At 40.9% G+C, this 17,340-nt stretch overlaps 1 protein-coding gene across 5 annotated transcripts in view; it reads left to right on the plus strand.

Moving 5' to 3' along the window:
- CEP192 (centrosomal protein 192) overlaps positions 1-17,340 on the plus strand; it is a 109,957-nt gene that overhangs the window by 17,170 nt on the left and 75,447 nt on the right. For 4 of the 5 annotated variants that reach the window (XM_063451603.1, XM_063451600.1, XM_063451602.1 and 1 more), the window contains exons 3-10: positions 872-997; positions 1,673-1,764; positions 1,976-2,022; positions 6,559-6,688; positions 8,763-8,893; positions 9,482-9,553; positions 9,706-9,867; positions 10,604-10,748. In XM_063451603.1, coding sequence (XP_063307673.1) covers positions 872-997; positions 1,673-1,764; positions 1,976-2,022; positions 6,559-6,688; positions 8,763-8,893; positions 9,482-9,553; positions 9,706-9,867; positions 10,604-10,748 — 905 coding nt within the window. The remainder of the gene's footprint in view (positions 1-871; positions 998-1,672; positions 1,765-1,975; positions 2,023-6,558; positions 6,689-8,762; positions 8,894-9,481; positions 9,554-9,705; positions 9,868-10,603; positions 10,749-17,340) is intronic. The other variant, XM_063451604.1, reaches the window with a different exon arrangement.

Here is a 17,340-nt window from a genome sequence, read left to right on the forward strand (position 1 = left end):
CAGCGTTGCCAGAATCTCCATAGGAAAGCATTGAATAATGGTTTCCTATAGGGAGGTCCAATATGTGCGCGGCAATTGTGTGGGAGCGTGGGCGGAGCCTGATCCAGCGCTGAGGGACATCTGCATTGGATTCAGGTAAATCATCTGAAGGGGTTTAAACCCCTTCAGCAACATGGGATGGGGGTGGGAGAGAGAGAGGGGCACTGCAGGGTCCTGCAGTGCCAGGACAAAGGATATGTTTTCCTGGCACTGGAGTCACTTTAAGCAAGGTTCCATTTCAATTGCTAAGCAGATATACCCACTATCCATCTGTCAAAAGATTACGACAGAAGGACAAATTGCAGACTTCCTGGAGAGAGAGAGAAACAAATTAGAGGCACCCAGGGGTTGAGATCTAAGTAAAGATAAATATAAATAAAGGCAAGTGGCAATTGATGGAGTTTAAACATTAAGATACAAAGGGCATAAGCAAAAGAACTGAAAGGGAAAAAAAATGACAATGCCGTTTTAAGTCTAATGCACCTTTCATCCCTCACCGCACCTAGCTGAGAGTATCACAGACCAGCATTGTGTGGCCTATTGTGCATGTGCGGCAATCACTGCGCTGAGCCAGTTGGCATCTCCACATTATATCAATGCATCTCTATGGGTAACATTCAGAGTGATTTTTTTTTTTTTTTTTTTTTTTTACAAATGAGAGCCTTCAGGCTTTTTTTCACCAAAATCACTACAATGTAGTTATAGTGGTTCTTTTGCTAGAGTTTCCGTTTAAGTGACAGAGCCTTTATAAAATTATGCAACATGTTGTATAAGCTGTAGAAAACTGGAATTATTGTGATTGTTAAAATTATTATTGACTCTTGTTTCACAGACTTCCTGATATTCAGGCATCCTATTTAGGTAATGGCAAATTATCGCCCGCAGATAACTCCATTCATTTCAGTCAGTCTGATAGTGATTTGAAAGGGAAACATGTTCTTGGCTTCAAGGATGAATTGTAAGTATTTTGAGCATTTCTTTTGCTCTGAGCACACACAAAGTAATTGAATATATGAACTAGCTTTTATAGTTTTAATATGAACGCACTCATTTTTATAATGTTTTTTTTTTATTTATTTTTGGATGTGAAAATATAAATGTGTATATTCTGGCTGATGTTGGAGAAATAAAAAGCTGTATATGACATTTACATGTTGAAATGTAAAATGAGGGATGAATTTATAACTGCAGATGTTGAAGAATTTGCTTTGGTAACAGAAACCAAGCAGTTAATCAAGCATATGGTTATGGTACCAAAAGTGCCTCAAAGCTCCACCACTGTAATTCAATCAGTTGAGCTTGATAAAGGCTTTTCTTGAGCTGACTTATTGCTTTAGCCCTTGGACCTCATACCAGTGCCCAGTTCTGTTTTGTAGAAACTCAGATTGATGGAGCTATATCAAACATTGATTGACTAGTGCCTAGACATGTGATGTTTTGATATGCTTTTTTTTTCTTTACTAAATTATAGTTTGTAAATGTCTAGTGAAATTCTTGTTGAATATACACACAAAAAAATCCACCATTGTTCTTGGTTAACGGATAACTACATTAAGAGGCTGTGGTTATTGCGTTAGAGATATGTGATCGGAGATTTGATGTGTATTCCTTTTTTTAAATTTTTTTTTTGCAGTGGTCCGCAGAAGACTGTTGAAGGGGGAGGCCCTGCACTGCAAAACCCCTCAAATGCTGATATGGAACACAGTTCATCAAATGAGAATCAGCGTATGTTCCCACACTCACTGACTGGTTTCTGTAATGTAAAATAAACCCCATCCAAATACTGTGCTACCAAAGGCTAGATATTTTATCTTTATATAACACTGATGAATATTGTAAATATGTTTTGCATTTTGTGGTGTTTAAAAAAAATGTGATATCAACCCTCAATCAAGTCATGTGTAAGAATAACTTGTTTTTTCACCCCTGTCCACAGAATTATCAAGTGATCTTTACAAATATCCACACAGCAAACAAAAAGAGGTATGCTTTATTTTATTTAAACAATTCTATAGTATTTCCCATTCATATTAGTTTAATACCAGTTTTCTTTTCTGTAATGCTTTTGCTATTTTGGAACCTGTCAAATTATAAGCAGCAAAAATAAGGAAATGAGGGAGAAGCATCCCTAAACAGGGAACAAATCCCATCAAGACCAGTACCCCCAGTAGAGCACTATATAAAACCTTGCAAGAAAGACTGTATCTCAGACAAGGTAAAAAAATAAAGTTTTAATAATAAAGTATATTAGAGATCTAAACACCAAGTGTCTAAAATACACCATACTGTTAAACCTATAGATATAGAAAAATACTGAGAAATATAATTTCAGCCCAATTCTATATGACTTCAAGAGTGTAATATAAATTGATACTTTGTAATCAATTCACTCAGAGTAGCAGAGTGATTAGTACAAATTTTAACAATATAAGTAGCAAAAAGTATCAACTCATAATACTAGCGGAAATATACTCTGATTAGTCCAGATAGATGAAATCATGGACATGAAAGAACCCTTGAATCTTATATGTATCTAAATTCTATACAAAAAATACCTCAAAACCTATAAAGCTCACTCAGACTAAAATAGCCCTATATGTATCACACAAAGTGAGTAAATCGAAAGGACAGGAAGAGGTAGTTTGATGAAAATTAAAGTAAGAAATAATATAGTGGTATAGAGGGTTCTCACAACTCCATATAAAGTATATACATCTATCACAAAAAGCAGAGACTCAGCCGGCAAAATAGAGTCCCTGCATAGGTGTAGCGTGTTAGGTTCTAACAGGCTACTTAGAGACAGTCTGTAAACCGTGAAAAACTACCCATAGCCCGACGCGCGTTTCAGCGATAATAATCGCCTTTATCAAGGGCACAAGTAAGCAAGGAAGGTCCCCTTACCTCCTTCTCCTTAAATATACCGCCAAAAAACTACATTCAATTAGTGGGTTGTATCTCTCTTTGAACAGCCAATACGGTTCGGCGGTGGGAGGTCCCGAAAATCAGCACTTGGTCAGAATCCCATGGAGGCGCATGCGTGTACAGATCTCACTGCGCACGGCACCTTTCAACACGACAATATTCTGAATAGAAGGTTATGTCGCTCATTGAGCCGCCAATGTATTTTGGCGGGGGGAAGTCCCAGGAATTGGCACCTAGCCAAATTACAAGAGGCGCATGCGTGTAGATATCTCGCCGCGCATGCGCGCAGCGTCCTTCCACACGACAATGTAACTGCAACCTCGATTCGGTTTCACCAGGCGCCCCTATAGGTAGATTGTTGAACTGTATAACACTCTATTATTTCTTAGACACAAAACACTAAATGTTTTGAATTCAATTAAAGTGTACATGCTCAATTGACACTAAAAAAAATAGTGTACATAATCAGTAGTAGAGAGTAGCCTGGGGAAGAAATTTGGAGAAGGGAAAGAAGGGGACAATAACAAAAATAAAGTAATAAACAGGCAGGTGAAATCAAAATATGTCAAACAAAAAACACACAAACCGCAAAAAAAAATCACAGTCCAAAGCCCTTTGGTGAAGTATTGTTTATATGAAAGGATTCCATAGATCCCATATATCCTAAGTATCCTGGGGACACAGGAGGCATCATTAGAGATTAAAGTAAATTAAATTAAAGTTAAATTGGATAAAAGGGGCAAAGGAAAACCCCTCATTAAGACCAAGAGGTTGTAATGTCTTAATTCTAAAAATCCATCTTGACTCTTCTGTCTTAGTAGTCGATCATAGTTCCCACGTCTCGGATGTCTCTTGACCCACTCTAAGCCACAAAACTAATACGTTTTGTGGCTTAGAGTGGGTCAAGAGACATCCGAGACGTGGGAACTATGATCGACTACTAAGAGGGAGTCAAGATGGATTTTTGGACTTAAGACATTACAACCTCTTGGTCTTAATGAGGGGTTTTCCTTTGCCGCTTTTATCCAATTTAACTTTAATTTAATTTACTTTAATCTCTAATGATGCCTCCTGTGTCCCCAGGATACTTAGGATATATGGGATCTATGGAATCCTTTCATATAAACAATACTTCACCAATGGGCTTTGGACTTTGAAAAAGACCATTGGGTTCACTGTGATTTTTTTTTTTTTTTTTTTTTTTGCTGTTTGTGTGTTTTTTTTGTTTGACATATTTTGATTTTACCTGCCTGTTTATTACTTTATTTTTGTTATTGTCCCCTTCTTTCCCTTATCCAAATTTCTTCCCCAGGCTACTCTCTACTACTGATTATGTACACTATTTTTTTTTTAGTGTCAATTGAGCATGTACACTTTAATTGAATTCAAAACATTTAGTGTTTTGTGTCTAAGAAATAATAATAGTGTTATACAGTTCAACAATCTACCTATAGGGGCGCCTGGTGAAACCTATCGAGGTTGCAGTTACATTGTCGTGCGGAAGGATGCTGCGCGCATGCGCGGCGAGATATCTACACGCATGCGCCTCTCTTGTAATTTGGCTAAGTGGCGATTCCTGGGACCCCCCCCCCCCCCCGCCAAACTACATTGGCGGCTCAATGAGCGACATAACCTTCTATTCAGAATATTGTCGTGTTGAAAGGTGCCGTGCGCATGCGCAGCGAGATCTGTACACGCATGCGCCTCCATGGGATTCTGACTGAGTGCCGATTTTCGGGACCTCCCACCGCCGAACCGTATTGGCTTTTCAAAGAGATACAACCCACTAATTGAATGCAGTTTTTTTTTTTGGTGGTATATTTAAGGAGAAGGAGGTAAGTGGGACCTTCCTTGCTTACTTGTGCCCTTGTTAAAGACTATTTATTATCGCCGAAACGCGCGTCGGGCTATTGGTATTTTTTCACGGTTTACAGACTGTCTCTAAGTAGCCTGTTAGAACCTAACACGCTACACCTATGCAGGGACTCTATTTTGCCGGCTGAGTCTCTGCTTTTTGTGATAGATGTATATACTTTATATGGAGTTGTGAGAACCCTCTATACCACTATATTATTTCTTACTTTAATTTTCATCAAACTACCTCTTCCTGTCCTTTCGATTTACTCACTTTGTGTGATACATATAGGGCTATTTTAGTCTGAGTGAGCTTTATAGGTTTTGAGGTATTTGTTGTATAGAATTTAGATACATATAAGATTCAAGGGTTCTTTCATGTCCATGATTTCATCTATCTGGACTAATCAGAGTATATTTCCGCTAGTATTATGAGTTGATACTTTTTGCTACTTATATTGTTATAATTTGTACTAATCACTCTGCTACTCTGAGTGAATTGATTACAAAGTATCAATTTATATTACACTTTTGAAGTCATATAGAATTGGGCTGAAATTATATTTCTCAGTATTTTTCTATATCTATAGGTTTAACAGTCTGGTGTATTTTAGACACTTGGTGTTTAGATCTCTAATATACTTTATTATTAAAACTTTATTTTTTTACCTTGTCTGAGATACAGTCTTTCTTGCAAGGTTTTATATAGTGCTCTACTGGGGGTACTGGTCTTGATGGGATTTGTTCCCTGTTTAGGGATGCTTCTCCCTCATTTCCTTATTTTTGTATCTTTTGTATGATTTAGGGTTAAGCCCTGTTAGTACCCCTTTAACCCTTTCTGTACTCTCTACCGGATTGTTCTCTGGCTGAGAGTACTGCGTTTACAAATTATAAGCAGTATAACAGAGTGTGCTTGGGGAGTGTTAAAGTGACTGATCTGTTGTTTGTTGGGCTTTCTATTTATTTATTTTACCAATACAGTCCGCAGGCACCCTCCTAGAATAGTCTATATTGGTTCAAGAACCGTTGAACAATGTAGCTGGGTCATCTGAGCACCAATTGCCGCCTCTCCTGGGTCCACAAAGCTAAGCCCTGCTGTGCAGAGCTAGTTCATTGTTCATAAAAAGAAGTGTCACCGACTCAGCGCTATATATGATAGCCTGATAGTAGGCAATCAAATGAATGTGCAAAATCAGCAACTTGCCACTGTGAATTAATAGTAGTATGTTAACCTCCATATATCGCTATAAGTTAGTTCATACACATAAACTGTTAAAAACTTGCTTAAAAAGTCCAAAGGTTCTGAGTAAAAGTCTTTAGGGGGTTAATCTTGTTTTGCAGCAGAATTGTAGCATCTGTGGATACACTGTAGCCCAAAGTAGCATGTACATTAGCAAGTTGTGCTACTGGTCTCCAAGATACCACAAACACATTTAGCAAAGTCAGAGGTGCTGTCAGCCTATGAGCACAACCCAGCATGGCCGAGTGGTGGAAGGAACTTTAAGGAGCAGGACAGGTGCTCAGGTAATTTGGCATACTATTCTAAAACCGTTTGACTACTTGTTTGGGAGGCACCAGGTTGCTCCTGGTGGGCTCTAGTGATTACTGTTCAGTTAATCATTTTTGTATCAAGTTTTGTGTATTCATAACATTTGTGCATTATCCCTACCTCACTTCCTATTGATTTGTATTAATATGCTTACTTTTTAATTTATTTTATTTCTCGGATCACATTTTATTTAGCCTCCAGTTACAGCAGATTTTTCCGAAGACATCAGGAAACCTACATCAGAGGATGACTTTGAATCCGTTTCAAGTTTCTTAGAAAATGAAAAGCTAATGTCTATTGCCAGCTTAGATGGCAGTTCTTCAGGTACCTATTTTTTATGCAAGCCTTCTGTGTTTACAAAGACTTTTATATGATTACCTTAATATAGAGAATTAATTGGTGTATAGATCAGTGAAAACATGCAGATTTTGTGGTCTACATTTCTTGTGATGATGATTATCTCTATTCAGAGTTGTTAATAGTTGCACTCAAGGGAATTCCTCTCAACCCTCTCCCCCATTCTATATATCACTGCATCTATTTATAACCCTATTGCAGTTTGTCATCATGTAACCACTTGACTCCAGCTAGACAGCCAATTAACAACCCATGTTTTTAAAGACATGTTCTGAAGTCTGTTCTGAGCAATTCAACCCTCTGCAGGGTTCTGCAAGAAAGTACCTTAAATATAAAATTAAAGTGCACTATACCTGTAAATACAGGAATACACTTGATATAGTGATTGTAACCAACTTATGAATGAATTCTAATAACCCAAAATATATTTAAAATATGCAAATGGATATCGCTCTTGTGTAAAAACAATATTAAGTTAATAAGTCTCTATGTGCAAACTGCATACAAAGATTAAACAGCTTAAAATGCAGAAAAGTATTTAGTGATGGTGAAAGGGATTGGGTATTGGATAGCACTCACAAACTGGGAGCTGTTATGTACTGCTCAGAACAATGGTGATCCTCTGTGGTAGTTGTAGTATCAGGTCCACATAAATGATTTGTAGTAAATAGCCTTCATTTTTAAAAACAGGAGAGCCCACATTGCACCTCCAAATCCAATGTGCAAAACTGTGGTTTTTCCGGTTTTTTGCACTATATATGGTTTCTGCTATTTATTTACTTTGCATTATATGATTAAGAAAATACCTTAACTTGCAAATCTATTTAATTTCCAAGTGAAAATTTAGGTATTTACACTAACATTCCTTTGGTAATATGAAAGATTGGAGTCATTTTTGTTTACTTAGTTGTAGGCCCCAAAACATCATCTCTATCACAATCTTGTTTCTAATATTAATCTGTATCAAAATCTGGGTGGTGTTTTTGCAATATGTGATCTGTTTAATTTCTGTAAGATGCAATCATGAAGTTTATTCCAAACCTGTTGTTCACCTTTCCCACAACTCTCTATATATAACTTTAATGTTGGATGATCTCCACTATGAATCCAATTATACAGCAGAGAAAATTAATAAATAATGTGATTTTGCACCTATGGACAGGTACCCATCTGAATAATTGGCGTTGTGCATATATTAAAGGACCACTATAGTGTCCCCACCCTCAGGGTCTCACTCCCGTGACAAGGAAGGGGGCGAGCAAGAGCCGTGCGCATTCAGCCAGTCTCATAGGAAAGCATTCTCAATGCTTTCCTATGGACGCTGGCGTCTTCTCACTGTGAAAATCACAGTGAGAAGCGCGGAAGCGCCTCTAGCGGCTGTCAATGAGACAGCCACTAGAGGCTGGATTAACCCTAATGTAAACATCAGAAGAAAGGGTTAATCCTAGAGGGACCTGGCACCCAGACCACTTCATTAAGCTGAAGTGGTCTGGGTGCCTATAGTGGTCCTTTAAGACAAAATAAATGTCAAAATGCTAAAACATTTTCAAACAATTTAGATTGACTGCTCTGTATGAAGGGATGATTCATTGACTCAGAACTATTTAAAAAAAAAAGTCTATTGCAAGTTTGTTTAGAATTTTCTTTGTCATCTACCTATTAATATGCAGTTATGTTTTATCTGACAATTTTTTAAATTTTAATATATTCAATATTTTTTTCAATATTTGTGCAGGCATTAACGCATAAATCAGAGCCTGAATGTTTGCATTGCCGTTGCAATGTGATTTAAAATAAATAAATACATTTGTGTGTGATATTTTTTATTTTTTTTTATTTTTTATTTTTATGTTGAATTGGTTTTGGATGTTTTATTGCATTATTTCTGGAAAGCGCAAAAAATGGTTAATCGTGATCCTTAAGTAAACTGCGATGTATTTGTACATTTATTATGCACCAATTCTTTATCTATGACCTGACATCCACATTGTTGTTAGTCTAGTGGTAAACTATCAAATTTCAATTTGCTCCCATTCAACAGATGAATTGGATGATGAAGAATTTTATGATGACCAGTTGGAGGCTTATTTCAAAAAACTTCTTCCTCCAGGAATGCAGCGTGGTATTATTGAAGGGCAGGAGATTGCGGATCCTAGGAGAGTCTCCTATACGGTACAGAGCAAATAATGTTTAATTATTATTTTTTTTTTTTTAAATGTTAATTTTTGTTGGAGAAGTCGCATATTGTGAAAAAGGAATCAAGGGGAAGCAATGGGTTTTATCACCTTCTGATCTTATTCAAAAGATTGCACCCCAGCGCACGTGACATTGATGGCCCACAACTCCATTCTGTGCATAAATTACGTCTCTGCACTCTGATAGAGGACATTATAATCTTCCCCTTGCAGGCAGAGCGACTGCATTGGGAGACAGCCCTCTCCTCTCCATTGCCAGCAGTTCAGTGATGTCAGGAGGGGTGGGCTCCAGGAGGTTTGCCAAGTGTTGGGCTCCGGGAGCTTTGCCAAGTGTTGGATTCCAGATGAGTAAAAATCTTTATTGTGCAGGTTTTAGAGCGATTGCAGTGGCAGGACCCCCTCCGAAGTGCCCAATAGAGCATTTGACACATTTGGAACTTGTTTACATATACTGTGCCGTTTCTTGAAAATTACTCTAATGGGCATGGTGATTGTAAGTTCTGTTAGTATTCCATTTAATATCGCTGTACTAATGTTAACTTATTTCCTCTTTTTTTAATTCCAGACAAGAAATAGCATTCCAACTAGAACAGTGAATCAGGAATCCGAAAGATTACAGTTTCTGGAGGACTGTGAGGTATGCAGGGGATAATTAACTTTAGCGTAGAACTTTGTTGAATACCCTGTTAATTGCCTATGTTTTGAAATATCCACAACATACAAGCTAGTAAGTCTAGTGTTGTTCTAAATGTTTGTAGTTATACCTTCTGTAACAATTCCTTGCTATAGGAACATTTCCAGATGCTTCATGTTCGGCTGGCGGCCACCGGCATGGATTCGGCACCTGCTAGTGATGATGATGATGATGATGACGTACAACTGGAACTTGAAAAGGCTGCACAGCTACACCTTCAGAGAGAGCAGTTTCTGCAGAGCACAGCAATGCACTTGGTATATGTATATATTTTAGAAACTGTTTTAATTTCAAACCGTTGCTTGAAGGAGCCCTCTGGGCACCCTAGGTGAACTTCTGCATTAGTAGTCGAGCTTTAAAGCAGTGGTAGACTGAAACCTGTTGGTTAATACACCCCAGCATATATTTGCAAAAGTTAAGGCTTTAGAAGCCATAGAGCCCTATATTATGTCAAACCGCTCAAATGACTCGACACAAGTCAATGATATGTCACCCAAGCACTCATTAAACTCTATTGTCTAGACCAGTGGTTCCCTAACCAGTCCTCAAGTATCTCCTACCAGTCCAGGATTCAGGGATTACCCTGTTGTGTCTAATGTATTTTTTTTTTTTTTTTTTTTTTATTCTAAAAACGCCTTAGACACAACTTGGTAACCCCTAAATCCTGGACTGTTGAGGGGTACTTAACCCCTTAAGGACACATGACATGTGTGACATGTCATGATTCCCTTTTATTCCAGAAGTTTGGTCCTTAAGGGGTTAAGGACCGGGTTGGGAACCACTGGTCTACACTGAGTTGTAGTAGTTATATTGTGCTGAGTGTGTCTATTTAATTATATCTTTGAGCACTTCAGACATAGAATGTAATTCTAAAATAATGTAGGTTAAAGGGCATTCTATTTTTTTTTTATTTTTTTTTTACTTTTATAAATGTTTTATTTATTTTAAGAGACATAAACTTGTCAGCTGCTAATGCTAACATCCTGATTTTAGGTTGAAGAGCAGAATAGACTAAGTTTTAGGCCAGGACTTGAAGGTGGAAGCTCTGAAGATGAGTCATCAAACCAAAGACTTCCTTCACGTACCAGTGTGAATGCTGCTAGGCCGTCTGTTGAAAGTAATCTTCATTCGAATACAGGTAGGTCTAGGTTCATCAATCGCATTTTTATATATGAATGTACCGTATATACTCGAGTATAAGCCGACCCGAATATAAGCCGAGGCCCCTAATTTTTCCCCAAAAAACTGGGAAAACTTATTGACTCGAGTATAAGACTAGGGTGGGAAATGCAGCAGCTACTGGTAAATTTCTAAATAAAATTAGATCCTAAAAAAAATATATTAATTGAATATTTATTTACAGTGTGTGTATAATGAATGCAGTGTGTGCGTATGAGTGCAGCGTGTGTGCGTATGAGTGCAGCGTGTGTGCGTATGAGTGCAGCGTGTGTGCGTATGAGTGCAGCGTGTGTGCGTATGAGTGCAGCGTGTGTGCGTATGAGTGCAGCGTGTGTGCGTATGAGTGCAGCGTGTGTGCGTATGAGTGCAGCGTGTGTGCGTATGAGTGCAGCGTGTGTGCGTATGAGTGCAGCGTGTGTGTATGAGTGCAGCGTGTGTATGAGTGCAGCGTGTGTGTGTATGAGTGCAGCGTGTGTGTGTATGAGTGCAGCGTGTGTGTGTGTGTGAGTGCAGCGTGTGTGTGAGTGCAGCGTGTGTGTGTGTGTGTGAGTGCAGCGTGTGTGTGTGTGTGTGAGTGCAGCGTGTGTGTGTGTGTGTGAGTGCAGCGTGTGTGTGTGTGTGTGAGTGCAGTGTGTGTGTGTGTGTATGAGTGCAGTGTGTGTGTATGAGTGCAGTGTGTGTATGAATGCAGTGTGTGTATGAATGCAGTGTGTGTATGAATGCAGTGTGTGTATGAATGCAGTGTGTGTATGAATGCAGTGTGTGTATGAATGCAGTGTGTGCAGGGCCGGTGCAAGGATATTTGCCCCCCCCCCATATGTCCTGACCTCCCCTCCTCCTCCCTCAGTGGTCCTTACCTCCCCACCCCCGTGTTCCTTCACCCCCCTCCCCCAGTGGTCCTGACTCACCCCTCCCCTAGTGGTCCTTACTTCCCCCTCCCCTCCCCTAGTGGTCCTTACTTCCCCCTCCCCTTCCCTAGTGGTCCTTACTTCCCCCTCCCCTTCCCTAGTGGTCCTTATCCCCCCTCCCCTCCCCTAGTGGTCCTTATCCCCCCCCCTCCCTCCCCTAGTGGTCCTTATCCCCCCCCCTCCCATAGTGGTCCTTATCCCCCCCCTCTCTTCCTCCCATAGTGGTCCTTATCCCCCCCTCCCTCCCATAGTGTTCCTTTTCTCCCCCCCTCCCTCCCATAGTGGTCCTTATCCCACCCCCCTCCCTCCAATAGTGGTCCTTATCCCCCCCTCCCTTCCATAGTGGTATAGTGGTCCTTATCCCCCCCCTCCCTCCCATAGTGGTCCTTATCCCACCCCCTCCCTCCCATAGTGGTCCTTATACCCCCCCCTCCCACAGTGGTCCTTATACCCCCTTTTTTTTTTATTTATTTTTTTATTATTATTTTTTTTTTTTTTTTTATTATTATTTCTTATTTTATTTTTTTTTCGTCCCCCCTCCCTGCTTGATACATGGCAGGGAGGGGGGCTCTCCTTCCCTGGTGGTCCAGTGGCAGTTCAGTGGGGGGGGAGAGGGGGGCTGGCAGAGCTGTACTTACCTGTTCTGCAGCTCCTGTCAGCTCTCTCCTCCTCTGCGCCGTCCGTGCAGCTCCCTCTGTCAGCTCCCAGTGTAAGTCTCGCGAGAGCCGCGGCTCTCGCGAGACTTACACTGGGAGCTGACCGAGGTGCTGAACGGACGGCGCGGAGGAGGAGAGAGCTGACAGGAGCTGCAGAACAGGTAAGTACAGCTCTGCCAGCCCCCCTCTCCCCCGGTCTGTGTTATGGCAATGCAAATTGCCATAATACAGACCTTGACTCGAGTATAAGCAGAGTTGGGGTTTTTCAGCCCAAAAAATGGGCTGAAAAACTCGGCTTATACTCGAGTATATACGGTATATCGTTTTTATCAAAACAGAAGAATAAGATATTCAAACAATGCTTACATTGTGTTAAGGGGTATAATTGGAGCTAAGAGAAACCATCTCTCCCATTTAAATCACCATTTTTAAGAGTGAGCGACCTACTTTTTTTTTTTCTAGTCTAGCGTATATTATTGTATAAAATGTTAACACTTGCCTTATTGCACTTCTGTTATTTAAAATTATATGCTTTTTAGATCTGCAGAAATTGACCCAGTTTATTGGGTATTTATGCCATGTTTGATTTGATCCACCTTCTGTACCTCCATTAGTTTAAAGGGACATTAGTCACCAGAACCACTATTTCTTAATATAGTAGTTGTGGTATCTATAGTATGTCCCTGTAGTCTTAGCACTGTAAACACTACTTTTCCCTTTAGATTAGAGGCAGTGCTTTACAACAGGATTTCTAATCTGGAGGGAAAAAAACAGGAAGGCAAACCCCCAAATTTTTAGGTACCTCCCCCAAATTACCTTTGGCACTATAAAGTGACTCTTGCCTCTAAGAACCACAGTTCTTTGCCTGCCTTTGGCAGAGGAGGGTGTATCAGGCTTTCCCTGTTTTTTTCCAGGAAGTATGGTGAGGGGGTTGAGGCTTGGAGGCTCTGCTTCTCAAATTGACACTGGTATTTTCGCCAGAACTCCTTCCAGTGGTAAGCATGCTGGACGCCTGACTTCCACCTGCTTTTATCTGTTTTCGCCTAAGACTGCGCCGGGTAAGAGGAAGGTGGTCCTGGCGGAACACACGCACAGGGATTTTTTTTTTTTTTGAATTTTGGTTTCCAGGACCTTTTTAGAGGCTATTTAACCAGCAGCAACTAACTGTTTGCCAAGTGCACTCAGAATATGTTGCAAGTGTGTTCTCACCTGCCCTCCAACACACTTTGAGGCCATTATGGTAAGAATTATTAAATTTTTCATTTGAATTTTATGTTTTGTTGACGCAAGCTCTGAATATTCAGTTTCAGGATCCAGAGATGAGGATTCTAGTGATTCTTCTGATGAAGAACTTTCTTTTCCAGAGGAATCTGTTGGAAAACTAGTTAAGGAAGTCCAGTTACTGATGGGTGATCAGGAATAATTCAGGACCAAAGTAAAAAAAAATCCAAGGTTTTTCCTTTTCATCCACAGCTAAAGGACTTGATTTTAAGGGAATGGAAATTCCCAGAAAGAAAACCTTTTATTTCTTTAAAGCTCTTTTTTCTATCCGAGAGGATCCCGAGTGCCTCTCCGTTACCATCAGTAGACATCCCAGTAGCTCAGTTTGGAAAAAAGACCACTTTACCTATTGGGGATTCTAGTGGCTTGAAAGATGCAATGGAAAAACTTATCGATTCTTCTTTGAATAAACTGTTTGTCTCCTCAGCATCTCAATGCAAAGCACTGATTGCAGGTACTTCAGTGGCGAAGGTACAGAAGCATTGGCTGGAAATATTCAAAAAGATTTATGCGGCTGAATCCAAAGAAGTTCCAGTTCAGTTTTTACAAAATATCAAGATGGTATCTGACTTCCTAGTTGATCCTCTACAGAAAGTCTGAAGATCTCGGCTAAAGCTATGGGTTTATCTACGGTGGCAAGAAGAGCAGTATGGTTGAGAAACTGATCGGCATCCAAAAAATCTCTGACATTCCCTTTGAACCAGGCAGACTTTTTGGTTCCAAATTAAATGATCTTTTGAAGCAAATGAAGGATGATAAGAAAGCATTACCAGAAGAGAACCGGAAACAGCATTGGAATAAAAGGTTGTTTTAGAGTCCAATCCGTTTACAGAGGCTCCATTCGGAGAAACCCTTACAGAGGTCAACAAAGAAGGGTTTTTTGTTTTTAAATTCTTTATTTTTGAGTGCAGAGTTAAATATACGATTCATCAATATTACAGGGTTTTAGAGAGATATTAACAGTGTTCCGTATAGCATAGTCATGGTGTGCTGCACTTTTTTTTTTTTTAGAACAGGATTAATAACAAGATATGAAACATGCTTGTCAACATTTTCGTTTGTATGCGTTATAACAGGAGATGGTTTTTTTTTGTGAGCGCATCTGAGAGGTGTGATGGGTGTTGGGTATCTCGGGAAAGAAGGGGGCTCTTAGGTGTGCCCTTGTGATGTGTGAGATAATCTTATGAGATTCTATGTGGAGGCTCTTAGTGGCCTCCCATGCGTATGTCCGTGGTATTCTGCGGGAGGTCCCCAGGTGTGGGGTGTCTTTTGCCTAGTGTCTGTCGTAGTTAGGTATGTGGCCGTGTGTCGCTAGGCGCACTGCCAAGGTGCCTGAGGTGAGATGTGGGACCTCCTCTTTATGTGTTGCCCCTAACCATGTGGGTGGCGGGGGGGGGTTGTGGCGTCAGTGTGCCTCAAGGTGTTTGTCTCTGCGGGCTCTAGAGCTCTGGTAGAGCAGTGGTCTGGAACGTATGTTTGAGAGAGTGTACAGAGTGAACAGTAATCAAAAAAAACAAAACAAAAAAAAACAAATATACATATGCAACTTAAATCAAACAGGTATAACGGCTTGTGCCGGTTTTGCCCCAGATGTTTTTTGTGCAGGTGCCATAGCCATAATCATTGGTCCAGTCCCCATTAGCTGTCAGCCGTCGGTTTCCTGTGAGCTTCCGGCTCTTGGGACGAAGGGGGTGATGTGGGCATGGTCCCACGTGCCCCTAGGGGTGGTCGCCAGTGGGTCCTGATGGTTGTCCGTTAGTCCCAGTGCTTGGAAGAAGGTCGGTGCCCCTTCTAGTGACGTGAGTGTGTGAGTATGTCCATTGTGGGTTACTACAAGCGTTCCTGGGGCTCCCCAGCGGTAGGGTATGGCTGCAGATCGTAGGTGAGAGGTAACTGTACCCAATGACTTCCTCCAGACTAGGGTATTTTTGGTGAGATCTTGATAAAATGTTAACGAGGAGCCTTCAAAGGGCAGAGGTGCTTTATTCTTCAGTGCCATCATGATCTGGTTCCTATCTTGTGAGGATAAGCAGCGGAGGATAACGTCTCGTGCTGTTACAGTTGGTGTTTTAGGTGTGCCCGATATGCGATATACTCCGTCCAGAGCCATCTTTTTGGCTGTTGTGTGGGGCAGTATGGACGTGATTAATCTACGTACGTAATGAGGGAGTTCCTCTGCGGTCACCGCAGCAGGGATGCCACGGATTTTTATGTGGTTCCTGCGCTGTTTGTCCTCCAGGGCTGAGATTTGGTGTGACAGTGTGACTTGAGTGGTTTGCAATTGTTGTACTGTCTCTTTAAGGGCAACGATGTCAGTTCTGGCATTACATATGTCCTTTTCAGAGGTTTGTACTCTGTCAGTTATGGCCTGTATGTCAGTTCTCAAAGCCCTGAGGTCAGCAGCCCACACTTGTTGGATGTCATTAAGCAGGAGTTTCAAATCCTGCTTTGTTGAGGGTGCAGACCCGTCTGTGTTGTCAAGTATGTGTGGGAGACTTGCCTGGGTGGTCGGTGTAGCCTCTTGTCTGTCCTGCGCCCGGTTCTCCTCATTCTGGTCTCCAGCAGGGGTCAGCTTAGGTTGCATGGGCTGTCTCAGCATGTCCCCAATGTCTCTGCCGTCAGCCACTGTGTTTGGCTTTTGGGAGCGTCTCCCCATTGCGGTCCGGTGTTCCGGTTGCGGCAGGTAGGTGATGGGCTCCGTTCCCTGCGGGGGTTGTATGGTGCTGCCGCGGAGGAGTGCTTCCAGTCCCAGGCTCAGGGGTGTGTTGTAGGCCGCAGATTTGCGCCGTGGTTTGGAGTGCCTTGTCGCAATAAAGAAAGGCATCTATCGATGCGTTATGGCTCTGGGGACCCAGCTGTGGCGGTAAGAGGGTCGGATGGGCTTTAGTTGCTTTGATATTTGGTCGGATTCAGTCTGTAGTTTGGGAGCTCTCAGAGATGGCGTCCGCTTCCAAAGAAGGGTTTTTGATTACAAGGGAAAGTTCTCTGACAAAAAGAATAGAAGACTCACACATTTTCTGGATGTCTGACAACAAACTACCTCAGATCGCTGGATTCTTTCAGTGATCAGGAATGGTTACTACCTAAAACCGTCAGAGATCCCAAGAAGAACATTTTTTATGCTCTTCAGTCCACTTGACTATGACAGAAAAAGCTCTTATGGGAGAAGTGTTAAAGCTTATTCTAAAGAATGTGCTAGAAAGCGTGCAAATAAAAAATAAAAAAAGATTCCTGGGCACTTATAAAAGACTTTTTGTTCAAAAGCCAGACATTTCTTCCAGACCCATTTTAGATCTCCAGGCATCCATAAAAAATAAGTTTCATATGGAAACAAAGTCTGCAACTCACATTATTCAACCAAGAAGTTGGCTTATTTCTCTAGATCTAAAAGACTCAGTTACCCATTCCCATCACAGAATGCAGCAAAAGATTCCTACGATTCGCAATCAACTTCCAGAGACAGACTCTGCATTCTCAGTTCAGAGCTCTTCCTTTTGGTCTTTCTTCCGCCCCAAGAGTGTTCACAAAGATTCTGGTAGTTATTTACGCAGATTTAAGGGGAAGAGGCATCAATGTCATCTCTTATTTAGACGACTGGCTTTTAATTGCAGACTCAAAAGAACAACTTTATTAAGACCTCAGTACGGCTTTAGACTCCCTAAAAAGTCATGGTTGGTTGATAAATTTCGTAAAGTCAGAATCAGTT

The sequence above is a fragment of the Pelobates fuscus genome, chromosome 4 (genome assembly GCF_036172605.1).
Source record: "Pelobates fuscus isolate aPelFus1 chromosome 4, aPelFus1.pri, whole genome shotgun sequence".
Lineage (NCBI taxonomy): Eukaryota > Metazoa > Chordata > Amphibia > Anura > Pelobatidae > Pelobates > Pelobates fuscus.